The sequence below is a fragment of the Heterocephalus glaber genome, unplaced genomic scaffold (assembly GCF_053883595.1).
Source record: "Heterocephalus glaber isolate CG9 unplaced genomic scaffold, H.glaber_assembly_v1.0 deba00001444, whole genome shotgun sequence".
Lineage (NCBI taxonomy): Eukaryota > Metazoa > Chordata > Mammalia > Rodentia > Bathyergidae > Heterocephalus > Heterocephalus glaber.
Window position 1 is genome coordinate 712290 of NW_028258297.1, and position 14414 is coordinate 726703.

The window sequence follows — 14414 nt, forward strand, 5'->3', positions numbered from 1 at the left end:
ATCGTGGTGACTTTAGGATGTTGGTTCCATTGCAGGTATAATTATGCAAAGGAAAGAATCCAGCAAAGAATTGCCAGAGAAGGAATAAAAAATAAGATTTTATATGAAAGCACCCACCTTGATCCTGAAAGAAAACAAACCAAGAGCAGCAACTGAGCAACTTGAACATGAAAAACGGAACTCTTGAAGTCAGTGTGAACAATGTTGGGGTCAACTACACAGAGTATTTTATACATACAAATAAAGTATGTTTAAACCATAAAAAAAAAAAAGAAAAATGATTCCAATAGACTCTTCTAGGATTGTGGAGGGGAGCAGTACCTCCTGAGCCAGTCAATATCCAAAGTCAGTATTATACAGATCTCAACACCCAACACACACACCAGGAGAAAAGAGAACTGAAAAATCAACACCTCTCACGAACACAGGTGCAGAAATCTAAGCAAAAGTTTAGGAAAACAGAGGCACACACAGAAAGCTGACTGAAGGCCAGCATTATGGATCTTGCCTATCTTACAGGTGGTATGAACACAAGAAACTCAGAACCAAGGGCCTGGCCAGCCAAGTGCCCACCCACCCCACCCATCCCTGGCAGCTGTGCCCCTGAGCTGGCTCCCTCAAGCCTGTCCTTTGACTGGCTTCTGTCCCCAGGCTGTAGCAGCTCCAGGCTTCACCATGGAGACCAAATCTCAGTGACCCTGAACCTCCTTCCACTCATCCAGCCTCTGTCCTTCAGTCACACTGACACCTCACCTCAGCCATTCCCTCACTCCTCAGATGGCTGACCTCAAAACACGCCTTGCACCTCCTGGGACGAGCCAGCACTCCAGTGCCACCTTGTCAAACACATCTCCCCTTCAACTTCTCTGCTGCAGCCACTCCTCTCAGGTTTTTCTCTGCTGACTTCCCTGCAGGTGGTGCCAGCTCCCATCCCGGTATCCCAGTGGGGTGTGCAGATAGGACAGAGCTGCAGCAATGCTCACTACCTGCAGACTTTTTTCTTCTAGAGACAGAGTTTTACTACATAGTCCAGGCTGGCATTAAACTCGTGTTCCTCTTGTCTCAACCTCCCCATGCAGGGATTATAGGCAAGGACCACCACCCAGTCTTCAGGAAGAGCTGTGCTTCCTGCCAGCCAGTGCTGTGCTAAGTGTTTCTCAGCTCCTCTTTTCAACATCAGGCCTTCCTGCCCCAGTGTGCTGGAGTTCTGCCTTCAGGGAAAGCCTCCTGCTCCTAACCAGGTGGCTTGGCCCTGTGAGGAGAGGCTATGCTATGGCAGAAGGCCCCTCCGTCCTCGCTGACCTTCTGGAGTAGTATGGACCCCACAGGGCCCTTAGTCTCCAAAGCGATTCACCAAAGTTGTCTTTCTCTTGTTACCCTGAAAGTCCCAGCTACCTCGGGTGAAGGAGAGCCATTGTGAGGTTTGAACCTGAGAAGGGTTAATCCTGGTTTTGTCAGAAGTCTGGTTTTTTTTTTTTTTTTGGTACCGGGGATCAAACTCGGGTCCTTGCACTTGCGGGGCAGGCGGCGGAATCACTCAGCTAAATCCCCAGCCCAATAGTGACCCTTTGGTCCCACCTACCAGGTATGGAACAGATACAGTCACCCTATGGAAGTTCACCTCCTTTTACTTATTTATTTATTTTTGGTACCAGGAATCGAACTCGGGTCCTTCCGCTTGTGAGGCAGGCGGCGGAAACACTGAGCTAAATCCCCAGGCCCTGTCAGAAGTCTGAATGGTGATCAGGTAAGTGTCCCTCCAGCCCTCAGACACTTTTCCTACCTCTGCAAGTAGTGGTTGAAAGGTTAGGATGTCAATTTTTTGTTCCACACATTTTTTCAGTCTATCTGGTATTGGATACTGTGGAAGAAAACTTGGAAGCTGTCGTCTTGAGTTCCTTAAAAACATAAATTCACAAGTTAAAAGGAATTCCTAATCATCCACGCATTTCACACACATATTTGAGTGTAACTTTATCTGAAATGCTTGGGCTCAGAAGCAGTTCAGAGTTTTTTCATTTTACAGTATTTGTACATTTTTTTTGTGTGTGTGTGTGTGTATTTGTACAAATTTTATCAGTGATGCATCCCTAACCTGAAACGCTCCAAAATCTGAAATTTTTGGAGTATCATGCTGGAAAAGTTTCAGATTTCAGAAGATTTCAGATTTTTGAATGAGGTATGCTCACCTGTACTAGACACCCTTCCCTGCTTCAGAAAGACCAGAGTTCCATCACTCTCTGAAAGACCTGGCACGGGACCTGCTGCTAGGACCCCCTTCCAGGTTTGGATCCTGTCTCCATACTCTGGCTGAGCAAGCTCACCTCCATGTGAGAAGGCAGAGCTGCTCCAGTGGCAAGGGGCTGGGCTGGAAAGTTCGAGGGGCCTGCTGGAACCAAGGAGTCTGAAGGCAACTGATTTTAACCTTTTTATTTTTTTGGCAGTACCGGGGGATTGAATTCAAGACCTTGCACTTGTGAGGCAGGCGTGGTGCAACTGAGCTAAATCCCCAGCCCTGATTTTAACCTTTTTTTTTTTTTGGTATCAGGGATCAAACTTGGGTCCTTGCACTTGGGCAGCAGGCGACGAAACCACTGAGCTAAATCCCTGGCCCAGATTTTAACCTTTTAATGAGCTAAACTCTTACTGTTGTGTTTTTAGCAAGAACACGAGTACTGAGAACTACACATACATATCACTATGAAAAGCACACTTGGTGAAGGCTGCCTTTCCTGGGTCCTGTCTTCCACTGCTCTTATTTCCCAGCTCTGATTTCTGTAGGGAAATCTGGTTCCATCCTCAAGTTCCTGCCTTCTCCTAGAATAGGCCACTGTCCAAGTCATGGAAACTCTGCTCCTATAGGACAAAGAACTTCACTGCTGCTGAGGGCAAGTCCAAGAGAGCCTCAGAAATCACAGAAAAGGGGGAGAAGAGAGGCTAGATAGGAAGAAAGGAGGCCCGAGAGGTCTCTGCACTAATCCAAGAGCGGAAGCACCAGGCACTTCATCCCTCATGCTATCCACCTGTCTCAGCCTGATGCCCTGAGTGCAGGCAGGGAGAGGTATGTTCCCAGCCTCCTTTTCATCGCTGTCACCGTCTATTTGGGTTCCTTTAGCTCAGCACTCAGCAGTGCTGGACAGAAACACGGCATCAGCCCCAGAGCCACTCCTGATGGCACCAAGAGGCTGATGTCTCTCCTCCCAGACACAGGAGTGCCTTCCACCCTGTGGTTTGAAGACAGGGGCACACCAGAACACACACATGAGGCGTACTCAGAAAGGAGGGCACTTGGAGAGTGAGAGTGAGGTACTGATGACTAAACAAATAAGACAGGACAATCACGACACTTGGCTCACTGGCCACTCTGACCACATGCTCCAGGTGACATACTGCATCTAAAAGACACAGGTGCTGACAATCCAGGATGCTGGAAACCTGACAGAGAGGTGCTGGTAGAGGTCTGCTATGTGAACATGCTCTTCTAAGAAGGGAGCAAGACTGAGGCTGGGGCTGCCTGATGCTGGGGGACCAGGCAGGGTATGCAGGCCCTGTGATGGCTGGCAGTCAGTGTCCACCACCACCCATGTTTCTGGGCATGCAGAGCCAACCAGAATCTGGCACAATGGAAACCAAGCTCCTTGTCTCAGAGACACTTGCCTACAGGGCTATGCTAACACCCCAGGGAAATAACCGACCAGCGTTAAAACTCACGGTTGTTGGTCTGTGCGCTTCACTCTTCCACCCAGCCAAACGTAATTGCATGGTGGCTATTGTGTTAACAGGTGAGAACCAGAGGTTCTCAAGAGTCTCTTGGAACTGGAAGCCAATCACCAGAGACCCTCAGGCCCTGTAGGGCATGGTGACCTCTTGCTCCTGGGGATCCATCCCTATGGCATACCCCTTGAGGGCAGCAGGGACCTTCCATGCTTCTTGACTGACTGCTCTGTACCAGGAGAAGTGTGATCTTACACACTCCACCTCACTCAACCCACACAAGGCAGGCACCATCATCATTCACAAATGAGATTAAGGCTCTGAGAGGTTAAGAAACTTGCCCAAGGTCACCCAGCTTCTTGGTGCTTGATTCAAATAACCGGCTACCCTAAGGATAAACAACCACACAAGACTCTTCTCTGCTAACATTTTCTCTTTGGTCTACAGTTTGGCAGATGTCCACCTGCCCTGGGGTAACGTGTGCCTTGAAGTCTGTATTATGTTTCCATATTAGAAGAATGATACATCTTACTCCCATGGAGTCTGGGCAACACCTGAGCTCAGACTCTCAGCAGAGGCAGTGATGATGCCTCTAGTCCTGCCTGCAGGAGACATCTGAAGAAGACAGGAGCTGAGGGGAATCCATCCTGTCCTGATGGCCACCCTGAGGCCTCTGCTGGAAATCAGCCTCACATGTCCCATGGAAATACACCCACACCCAAGGATGGTAAGAAGGCCCCACCCCAGCTTCACTTGTGTCACTGCCAGCCAGGCTGGTGGCTGCGGCCTGCCAGGACTTTTCTGCTTTTCTCCCACAGATATAGCTGCCACAGGTCTCTGATGCAGCAAAAGCCACACATTCATTTCGCTGAAGGTACCTTTTCTGTGTGGTCACAACTGTCGTTTTTGTGGCTGTTACTGCTTGGGAACTTCTAGGCTTTTTCCAAGAAAATGGTTCACGGACAGCTATCAGTGCCTCCTCACCACTCACGACAGTCACTTCAAGGAATCGCCCAATGACGAAGTCAGAGAAACACAAGAGGAGGAGCTCCTTGCAGCGGCCAGAGGTTCTTGATAAACAAAATGAAATTTAGTTTTAGTCATAAGTAAGACAAATCCAACATAGTTTCTCTCTGTACATGACAGGTCCCCCAATTCGGACCCCGCCCAGGCAGACCCACTCCCTGCATGCACAGGAGCACAGAGATAACAGAAAGCCAGCAGCCACCCTGCTGCTCTCACCACTGCCCTGTTTATCAGCCAGCCCCAGGCCCATCACCCACGGGGCTCTAAAGTTTTCCACCCTCTTGACCAGTGCCCCTCCCCTACCTAAACTGCCCCATATCAACCACAGGCACCCTCCTCTCAGTGCCAATGCCCTTCTCGCCCTTGGCTCATCTGCACCCAGATGGCAATAAACTCATCGCATGTTGCTTAGACTTTGCCTGCCTCAGTGGTCTCAAATGTGCCTCGGTCTGACCTTACAATACATAAACAGAAAGTCACAGAGCTATTCAACAAGCGGAATTTGATTTTTGATAAAATTTTCAAATATAATTTTACTTTCTAAAATGAGCGACGTCATGTTGTCCCAAGATAAAAATCACTTAAAATATCCTTTTTTTCCCCCAGTATTGGTGACCAAAGACATGGCCTCTGTGGCACTGAGCCACATCCCCAATCCAGTCTGAGACATAATCTCACTAAGTTGCCCAGACTGGACTGAAACTTGTGATCCACCTGCCTCTGACTTCCTAAGAACTGAGAATGCAGGTGTGCATACCATGGCCAGTTCAATACTTTCAAGTTTAAATCAAATTGTATAACATGACAAAAAACATGCACTACTTTTTACCTGCTCTCTGCCTGTTTCCAGCTGTGGCACCAACCTGGGTTATGCCTCCATGCACACTACACTGCCCTCACTTCCAGGTTCCTCACCCATTTCTGTATTGTCATAATGATAGTACCAATTAAAGTGGGCCACATCTCTCACAGCTGACTGAAGCACTGCTGTTAAATGGTTACACACAATTTGATACTGACGGGCCTGAAGCAAGGCAGTGATTTATTCATCAAATTTATATCTTTAAGCTGGGGATGATGGCACCTGCAATCCCTGTACTCAGGAGGCTGAGGCAGGAGGATCACCACAAGTTCGAGGCCAGCCTGGGTACATAATGAGTTCAAGGCCAGACTGAACTACATATGGTAGCGAGATCCTGTGTCAAAAAACCTAAATGAATGAATGAATGATTTACATCTTTAAAAATGTTGAGAATTAGAAACATAGACAACTGATGAGAGTAAGGGGTCCCTGGGACTTTTGAGCAGTCTGAACAGTGGTGGGGACACAGGAGGAGGGGTAGGAAAGGAGGGCCAGGGATGGGCTTGAAGGTTGGCTGGCTACCCAGGAAGAGAGCAGAGAGCCCCATCCTTCTCTCCTTTAACCCTCAGCTCAATGTGCTGTGTCTTGGTCAGAGGCCTGGAGAGAACCGAGATCGACAGCGGCCTTGGGGACACCAAGATGCAGTACAGAGGAGCCCTAAGATGGCTACATTTGGCAAGACTCAAAAGCAGTGGAGAGAGCTCACATCCAAACAAATCACAAACACTATTTTCTCTGTAAAGATGGGTCAGGCATCTGCTGAGAATGAGGATGGACCACTGCTTTTACTTTTGATTTGGGGCATGATAAACAGCCATAGATGCTTTTACAACATCCAACCTAGAGGAGCATAAAAAGAAACATGCACGAGTGTCCTTCTGAAGCAAACCCTCCCCAGACCCGCAGTGTCAGACCTGGCATCACACGTCACCACAATGAAGGTTCTTCCTCCTGGAGGGAGGGGCCCCCCAGGCTTAGGGTCTGTCAGCTGCTTTTGTGATGGGGTGTTTTCTTTTTCTGGACTTTTCCCTTCATAAGCACAGTCATCTGGGAAGGGAAATATTAATCCAAAGTCAGACCAAGAGGTGAATTTTTCCAATAATGCTTGGTGGAAATGAAATGCTCACAAATACAGAAATAATCAGATGCACACAAATCAAACTCAATATGCAGCTGACAAAACACACAGAATGCAGCCAGAGGGACAGGGCACAACTACAGACCAGCAAGGACCGGGGAGAAGACAGCCACTCTTGGCACTCTCTGTGGTCCGGCGAACAGCCACCACAGGAAGCATATGCTGGTACTTGTCAAGCTGCTTTTGTTCTTCTCCTCAGCCCCCAGTCATAAAGAATAGAAGGGTCCAAAGCTAAAGAGCTCAGGCATAAAGCACTGGCAGGGCACAGGCTCCACTGGCTCTCAGGGTCAAAGCCACCTCAGCCCCTGGCCCTTGCATGGTAACAGCTAACCCATCTACCTGGAGAGTCTTCTATGTTGTTCACCAATCTGCCCTCCAGTCTCTCTTTGGTTTTGTTTTTTCTGTCGCTATTTAAGGAGTTGAAATTTTCATCTGAAAAAAGCTGTTTCTTCTCAGGAATGGAAACAAAAGATGCCTCTGGGTAGGCTTGGCCTACGTCTGCTGTCTGAAACCCAAACTGCTGAGCTCTATCCCAGCCAGCCAGTTTGCAGCTTATTAGGTCTTGAGGAATGTCTCCTTTATTCCTGGAAAAAGAGTTACAGAGACACAACTCTCAGAGCTGAGAAACATAGAATTCAATTTCATGAATGGCAGCTGCAAATACCTTTATTAAATTAAGAGATGTGGGGGAGAAAATTTTTGAAAAGACTTTTAGAGGGAAAAAATGAGTGGCAAAATACAGTTGGTTTTACAGACATCCTTAAACCAGTTTAAAAACTGATTTATAACCTTTAAACTTTAAAATTTCTGATGCACACTTACTCTATCCAGATCACCATTGTTTTACTTCCTCCTTCTTTCAGTGTTCCAAAATGTGTCATCCTTGTAACTTCAATACCACCTTTGTTCTTCAGTAAGTGGGTTCCATAGGACTCCTCTGGGGCCTCACCAACAGAAGCGGAGTCTCTAAAGAAGGTACCAGAGAAAGATGTCAGGATGTGGGGAGGCCTCCTGCAGTGCCCCTGCTCCTTCCTCTCCCCTTTCTGCTTCGCTGGGGACAGACTGACGATGATCTAGAGAGAGCCCCCCAGCCCCAATGACCACAGCTGGGATTCCACAAGACCTAGAACTTTCAAGGACAAAAAGCCACCTCATAGAAGGTGTCACAATCCCCCAGGAATTAGAAAGAAGGGGAAGAGGTGGCATATGACCTGTTACACAGGGGTTTCCTTCATCTCCCCCACCTCCCAGGCACAGGGGGAGGAAATGGGGAGGCACTGGGCCTTGCTCTTCAGGGATCTACTAAATCTGTGTTCAATAAGTTTTCTGAACTACAGTCACAGGCTGCACGATGACCTTTCCTTCAAAATGGACCACATATTCAAGTGGTCCCATCAGATTCAAATGAAGCTGAGAAACTCCTAACATTTAGATTTCTCTGTGCCTTTCTTAAGTTTGTTTAGAGATATAAATACCACCTGTTGCAACTGCCTACAGTTCTACACAGTAACATGTCCCGCAGGCCAGTGGCCTGGGAGCAAGGCTATACCACCCAGACCTGTGTAAGTACACTCTATGGTGTTTGCCTGGTAAGTGACACACTTCTCAGAACACTGACCCACTGCTAAGCAACACCTGACTATACGTGAAACAGATGGAAAGTTTTGCTATTTAGAAACTGAAGATTCCCTCAACAGAGTTACCAGCTTCCCTCTCTCCACATGCTCTTTGGAGAAGGTCATCCTGGTCTCACTTGCTTCCCTGTCTTCAGCTTCTTCAAGAAAATGGGGCCTCCAGAATGAACCTCTATGTTTCTAGTCCTGCCCACAAAGCCAGTGACCCTTCCTTGGCCAGTATGCCCCTTCCTTTTTCTCCTCCATCCTCTGAGCAGAGGTAGTATGCAGGCTGCCCACATCAGCCAAAGAAAGGGACAGAGTGTGAAGAGGGAAGGGAGGTGGGAATGCCTCCAGAGTCTAGGCTCAACCCACCCACACGACAAGCGGTTCAAGGTGCTAGGGCTGAGATCTGGGCTGCTATGGCTGGGAGTTGTGTAGAAGCTAGTTTTGTGCATTACTTGTGCTATCCATGAGACACTAGGAGCCTGCAGCACAGGGGAACAGCCCCAGGCTCCCCGCAATATCAAGCATTCGCATACAGAATCTGTGAGCCAATGGGAAAATGGGCAGGTGGCAGGCCTTACCTCCGCAGTCCCACTGCCACCTATTCTACATCAGGAAGCCTGAGTGAGGCTGCTGTGGGCAGAGGCAGATCTTCAGGCTTCTATTTCTGAAGAGCAGAGTCAAGGCAGCACAGGCATGCCTTTCAAGAGGTCATGACACTGATGGATCTGCAGTCAGATCCTAGGTCTATGGAGTAGGGCTTCACAGCATTTACAGGGAAACAAATAGAAAACTTGGGGCCTCAAGGCTTACGGGAGGGTCCCAGACAGCAAACCAGCCCACCTCATTTCCTGGCACCTTGTAGCCAGGCAGATGGTGCTGAATAGTGCTGAGAAAAAGAGCATGGGGAAGGGAGTCAGGCTCCAAGAGGCCAAAGACAAGTGTCTCCAAGCAGGATGAGGGCACAGGGCCATTTCCAGTCCAGCAACATCCGTTGATCCTCCTATCCCTCCTTCACCCGCATCAGTGCAAGCAGGCACCACACACCTGCCCGTCAGTTTGCACAGGGCTGCCTGCCTCACCTACAGCCTGAGTCTAGTGTTTGATGCAAGGCAGGGAGGCAGAGCTGGCATTCTATGGAGGAGAGCAGGGAGTAAGCAGAATCACGATCTATGAGGAGTGTGCTAGAGGTTACATGCCAAGGGCAGCAGCATTCAGGTCAGCCCAGCAGACAGGGCTGAGATGACACTCAAAGAGCTGGTGGGAAGGGCATCACATTATATACATACAAACAAAACAGCAGACACAGGATATTCAACTCTTACGAGAACCTACATGGCCAACATGTTTTTAAAAATGTCAAAAAGAAAAGAAAAAAAAAAAGAAAGAAAAAAACAAAAGAAATAAGAATGTACCTCAAAATGGCCACCACTGTTATGCTTGAGTAGGGGCTCTCCCTGATGACAGTCCTGCTGAAGTTCCATCTCCATAATGAGATACCAAGAGGTGGGACAGACGGTTAGGGCTCCACCCTCATGAGGTTAATCCACTCTAACGATGAAGTCATCTCCAGGGAATCTACTCTAAAAGCCATTGTGGCCAGGGCTCTCCCACTCTTCCGCGTCTCTCGCCACATGATGTCCTTACTGCCTAGGGACCCTGCCAACAAGAACGCTGTCCCCAGATTCAACCCTTGACCTTGGACCAGAGCCATGAGCCAAAGTAAACTTGTTTCTTTTGTTACTCTTCCAGTTTGTGCTATTGTATCATTAGCAACAGAAAAAGGACTACAACAATTGTCACCATAGAAGTAAGAGTTAAAAGAGACCCTGAGCTGAGTGAGCATGATGACTCACACCTGTAATCACAACACTCTGGGAGGCTGAGGCAGGAGAAATGCAAGTCTGAGCCCAGCCTAGGCAACTTAGCAGCCAGCAAGACCCTGTTTCAAAATTTTAAAAAGGCTGGGGATGCAGCTTAGTGCAAAGGCCCTGAATTCAATTCCCAATTCAAAACAAAAACAAAAACTAGAGGAACCCCTGAATTAGACCTTCCCTCAACCACAGAGAGTGAGACTCTCCAGAAGGTACGTGCCTCCTAACCTGTAACCTGTCAACCTGGCTTACTAAAGTACCTGGCATGCACTCTAACAATAGAGATGCCCTCTGAGAAATGCTGTTCTGGGATGTTCATTCTCAGTAAACACAGGAGTGTACAAAGGCAAACTGAGAAGGCTGCAACATCACTCAATGTGAATGACTTTATGGAACCAGCACAGTACATGTGGCCCACTGAGGACTGAAACACTGTTGAGCAGTACATGACTGTGACACCTCAAAATACACTTAAATCAGGTCCTCTGCCTGCCAAAAAAGAAATTTTTTGATCATTACCTTCTTACAGGGGTTATGCAGAGCGCCCTCCAGATATAACACGACTGGCTGCTCTCCACTACCATAGCATTGACGATGTCGTATCTCCGTGGTGCATACCCCTCAGGGAGCTTCAGGGAATCCAGGCTGAAGAAGATGCTGTCCTCTATCACCCCATTCCTCCCACAAAGGCTGGAGATGCATACCTGAAAGTGCAGCACTGAACATTGTTTAAAAGCCATGCCAACAAGGGGCTCTTAACATTCACCTCTCTGAATCTGCCTGGATCAGACTGGCCCAGCAGACTCAGTTGTTGTGGTGAGCAACTATGGCAGTGCAAAGGATGCAAAAGATTACCTGGAGATGAGACTTAGTTCAGTCACAGAGGGCCAGAGAAGCCACTCAATTGAGAGCACCCAGAGTTAGGGAGACTCCCATGAGTAGCACCAACACCTAGAACTTTCAGACTTTTATTATTTTTTTTATTTTTTGGTACTGGGGATCGAACTCAGGACCTTGCGCTTGCAAGGCAGGCGGCTGACCCACTGAGCTAAATCCCCAGCCTTCAGGCTTTTATTTAAAATATCAGCATAAGAGAAAAAAGCAGGAGAAAAGCAGTCTGGGCAAGGAGCTGTCTCAAGGCTAGGCAGTTTTCCTGGGGAAAGGGGAAGGACAATGGCCAGGCACAACATGCCTAGCTGAACTTCTCATTGTTTAATCATTTCCTTCTCACAGAGCCTGCATGCTTTTGCTCCACAGTTTAACCAAATACTCCTTGCCCAAATGCCCCACACTCAGTAAGGTCCAAAATGACAGGGGCCTGGAAGGGGCCTGCAGGGGCCTGGGAGCTCAGGCTGAGTGACAGGGCTGTGGTGGTGTCTGACATCCCCTTTCCATTCTGTCACAGCTCAGTTCATGCTAACCCCTTACCCTGGTGCAAACTCACACCCCAAACTACAACAGCTTTGAGGAAGCATAAGTCCCACACCTCACTCCCCTTAATTCTACAATTCTCTATCATGCACAGTTTTTCCTTCAGAGTATTTAGCATGTGCATGTACATACTGTAACTTAGATCTTAGTTATATGAGCACTGAGTCATCTTGATTTCCCTAGGGAAATAGGCCAGGCCTAAGTTTTATTTATCTAGGGTTCTCCATGCATACAGAAGAATGCTGGTGGCAAAAACATGGGGAGGGGCCACTTGTCAGCACACTACCTGGTCCACGCGCTTGTACCTCAGTGGCTTAACTGTGAGGGCCTCGCTGTTCCAGGAACCCGGCCGGATCCAGTACTCAGCCTCTACCCAGTCCCCCTTGCATGGCTGGAATCCTGAAATGGCCAGAAGGAAAACCACAAGTGACGCTCAAGTGCACAGTTTACTCTGAGGTTGTGATACACTGAATTTATTTCTACATTCAAACATTTTGAAAACATGTTTTACTTCTGTTACAAGCATATTCACTGATCTTAATACCTATTTAGCCAAACTCTGGTTAAATGAAACCAAAAGTGTTCGAGATCAAGCATGCCTGGCCTATGAGGAAAGGGAACAGGGCCCAGAGACAACTGCAGTCAGGCCTGCCACCTCAAGGCCTCACCTATTCAGAATATAACCCCCAGTTTTCCATTTTTTTAAAGACAAAGAATCAACAACTAAAATAAAGTAATTTGAATTGGAGTTTCTAGTATACATGACTAGGCTGCAGCAAGAGCAAGCATACCTGAGAGACAAGCAGCAGGTACCTATCCCCTCCCCAACTCCTTCAGAACAGGTGTTTGTTCCACTTTCCCATAAGGAGGACACTTGAGTGGCTCGGTGACAGAGGAAAATACACTTGGATCTGAGGGAATTCCAGCTCTGGGGCAGGGGGCACATGCTGCCTGGCAGGCCCTTGGCCTACAAAGACCTGGGAAGTGTCCAGGCCTATCCTAAAGAACACATGGGGCTGCCTGGCCTTGGGCTGGCAGGGCTGATGGGAACTGGAGCAGGTTCAGTGACACATGTGGCTGAGCCGTCCTGACAGACACAGTGAGTCTACAGAGACTGCCATGAGAAAACTATAAAAGCTAATGCAAGTTACAACCTTTGCACTGTTTTGGAATCAACACTTTGACTGCATTAAGCTAAAAAAACCAAAGGGTATAACTGAATACTGAATTTGTTTCTTAGAAAGCTGGTAATAAACACATTAACTGAGACCATGTATCTGTTGACATCGCTCCTCAGCACAGGAACTGCAGTGATAGCACTGACCATCTGGAAAGAGGAGACAGACTTGCTGTAGCAACTTCAAGTTCAGTGCCCTAAAACCACAATTCAACATATGCAGCTATAGCCCTCTCTGATTCCTCGGCCGCCATGGCACCCGTGAAAAAGCTTGTGGCAAAGGGGGTCAAAAAAAAGAAGCAGGTCCTGAAGTTCACCCTTGACTTCACACATCCTGTCGCAGATGGAGTCACGGACGCTGCCAATTTCGAGCAGTTTCTCCAGGAGAGAATCGAGGTGAAGGGCAAAGCCGGGAATCTCAGCGGAGGGGTGGCCACCACTGAAAGGAACAAGAGCAAGGTCACCGTGCCTTCTGAGGTGCCTTTTTCCAATAGGTATTTGAAGAAGAAGAATTACGTGACTGGTTGCATGTAGCTGGTAATGGCAAAGAGAGTTACGAATTACGTTATTTCCAGATTAACCAGGATGAAGAGAAGGAGGAAGATGAGGGTTAAAACTCCTTTGTCTGGAATATTTTTTATGAGTTCTTGAATAAAACTTGGGAATCAAAAAAAAAAAACCAAAAAACATATGCAGCTACAGAGATACATCTGTATATTGTTTTTTTGGTACCAGGGATTGAACTCAGGGCCTCACGCTTACGAGGCAGGTGTGGTGCCACTGAGCTAAATAAATCGCCGGCCCTGTATACTGTTTCATAAATCATGAATTCTCATCCAATAATTATTTAACATAACTTTGCTGACTTTTTATGCCAAAATTTCCTAGACACACATGAAAAGTTAAGCAACAGCTGTTAATGTGCTAATTTAAAAAGTTATTTTTATTTATTTTTTGGTATCGGGGATCGAACTCAGGACCTTGCGCTTGCAAGGCAAGCGCCGGAACCACTGAGCTAAATCCCCGGCCCTGAAAAAGTTATTTTTTAAAGAAAGCAACAGTTAAGCAAATTTAAGTAGTGTTTTTCCTCCTCACAATTGTAGAATCAAAGTAAAAATTTTGGAAGAGCATTCCATTGAAGGAGAAATATCTGATGATATTGTGAGTGTTATGGTACAGCTACTTTAAAAATCCAACAACAGGAAAAAAAAGAAAAAAAATCCAACAATGGAGATAAAAGTATTTGTGTTCACAGTGATAACATGGTAGATCCTGATTTAACAAGACACTATAACAGAAATAAGATCACTGTTAGGAAACTTATGAGCAGAAAGGTACTTGGAATGGCCTGCAGCAGAGACGTAGTCCTCACCTCCCAACATGCCGTCAACCCGCGGAAACAAGCGCAGCAGCTGAGGTGCACAGAGTACGCCGGTAACCACCACAGAACGCCACGGAGAAGCTAACACCACACCCTGGCTCTGGCCACCCTGGCTTTCTCTTTGCTGCATTCGCCAGCTGGGTTTGACAAATGCTCTGCTGTGTAGGAAACACTGGTAAATAACCCCAGGGT

At 47.5% G+C, this 14414-nt stretch overlaps 1 protein-coding gene and 1 pseudogene across 2 annotated transcripts in view; one reads left to right on the forward strand and one right to left on the reverse strand.

Moving 5' to 3' along the window:
* The window catches only part of Mov10l1 (Mov10 like RNA helicase 1), a 70682-nt gene that overhangs the window by 35594 nt on the left and 20674 nt on the right, over positions 1-14414 (reverse strand). For both annotated transcript variants that reach the window (XM_021258762.2, XM_021258760.2), the window contains exons 4-10: positions 11951-12063; positions 10753-10937; positions 7563-7706; positions 7080-7324; positions 6517-6649; positions 4593-4784; positions 1784-1898 (exon numbers count right to left, since the gene is read on the reverse strand). In XM_021258762.2, coding sequence (XP_021114421.1) covers positions 1784-1898; positions 4593-4784; positions 6517-6649; positions 7080-7324; positions 7563-7706; positions 10753-10937; positions 11951-12063 — 1127 coding nt within the window. The remainder of the gene's footprint in view (positions 1-1783; positions 1899-4592; positions 4785-6516; positions 6650-7079; positions 7325-7562; positions 7707-10752; positions 10938-11950; positions 12064-14414) is intronic.
* LOC106009436 (large ribosomal subunit protein eL22 pseudogene) lies at positions 13084-13634 on the forward strand (annotated as a pseudogene).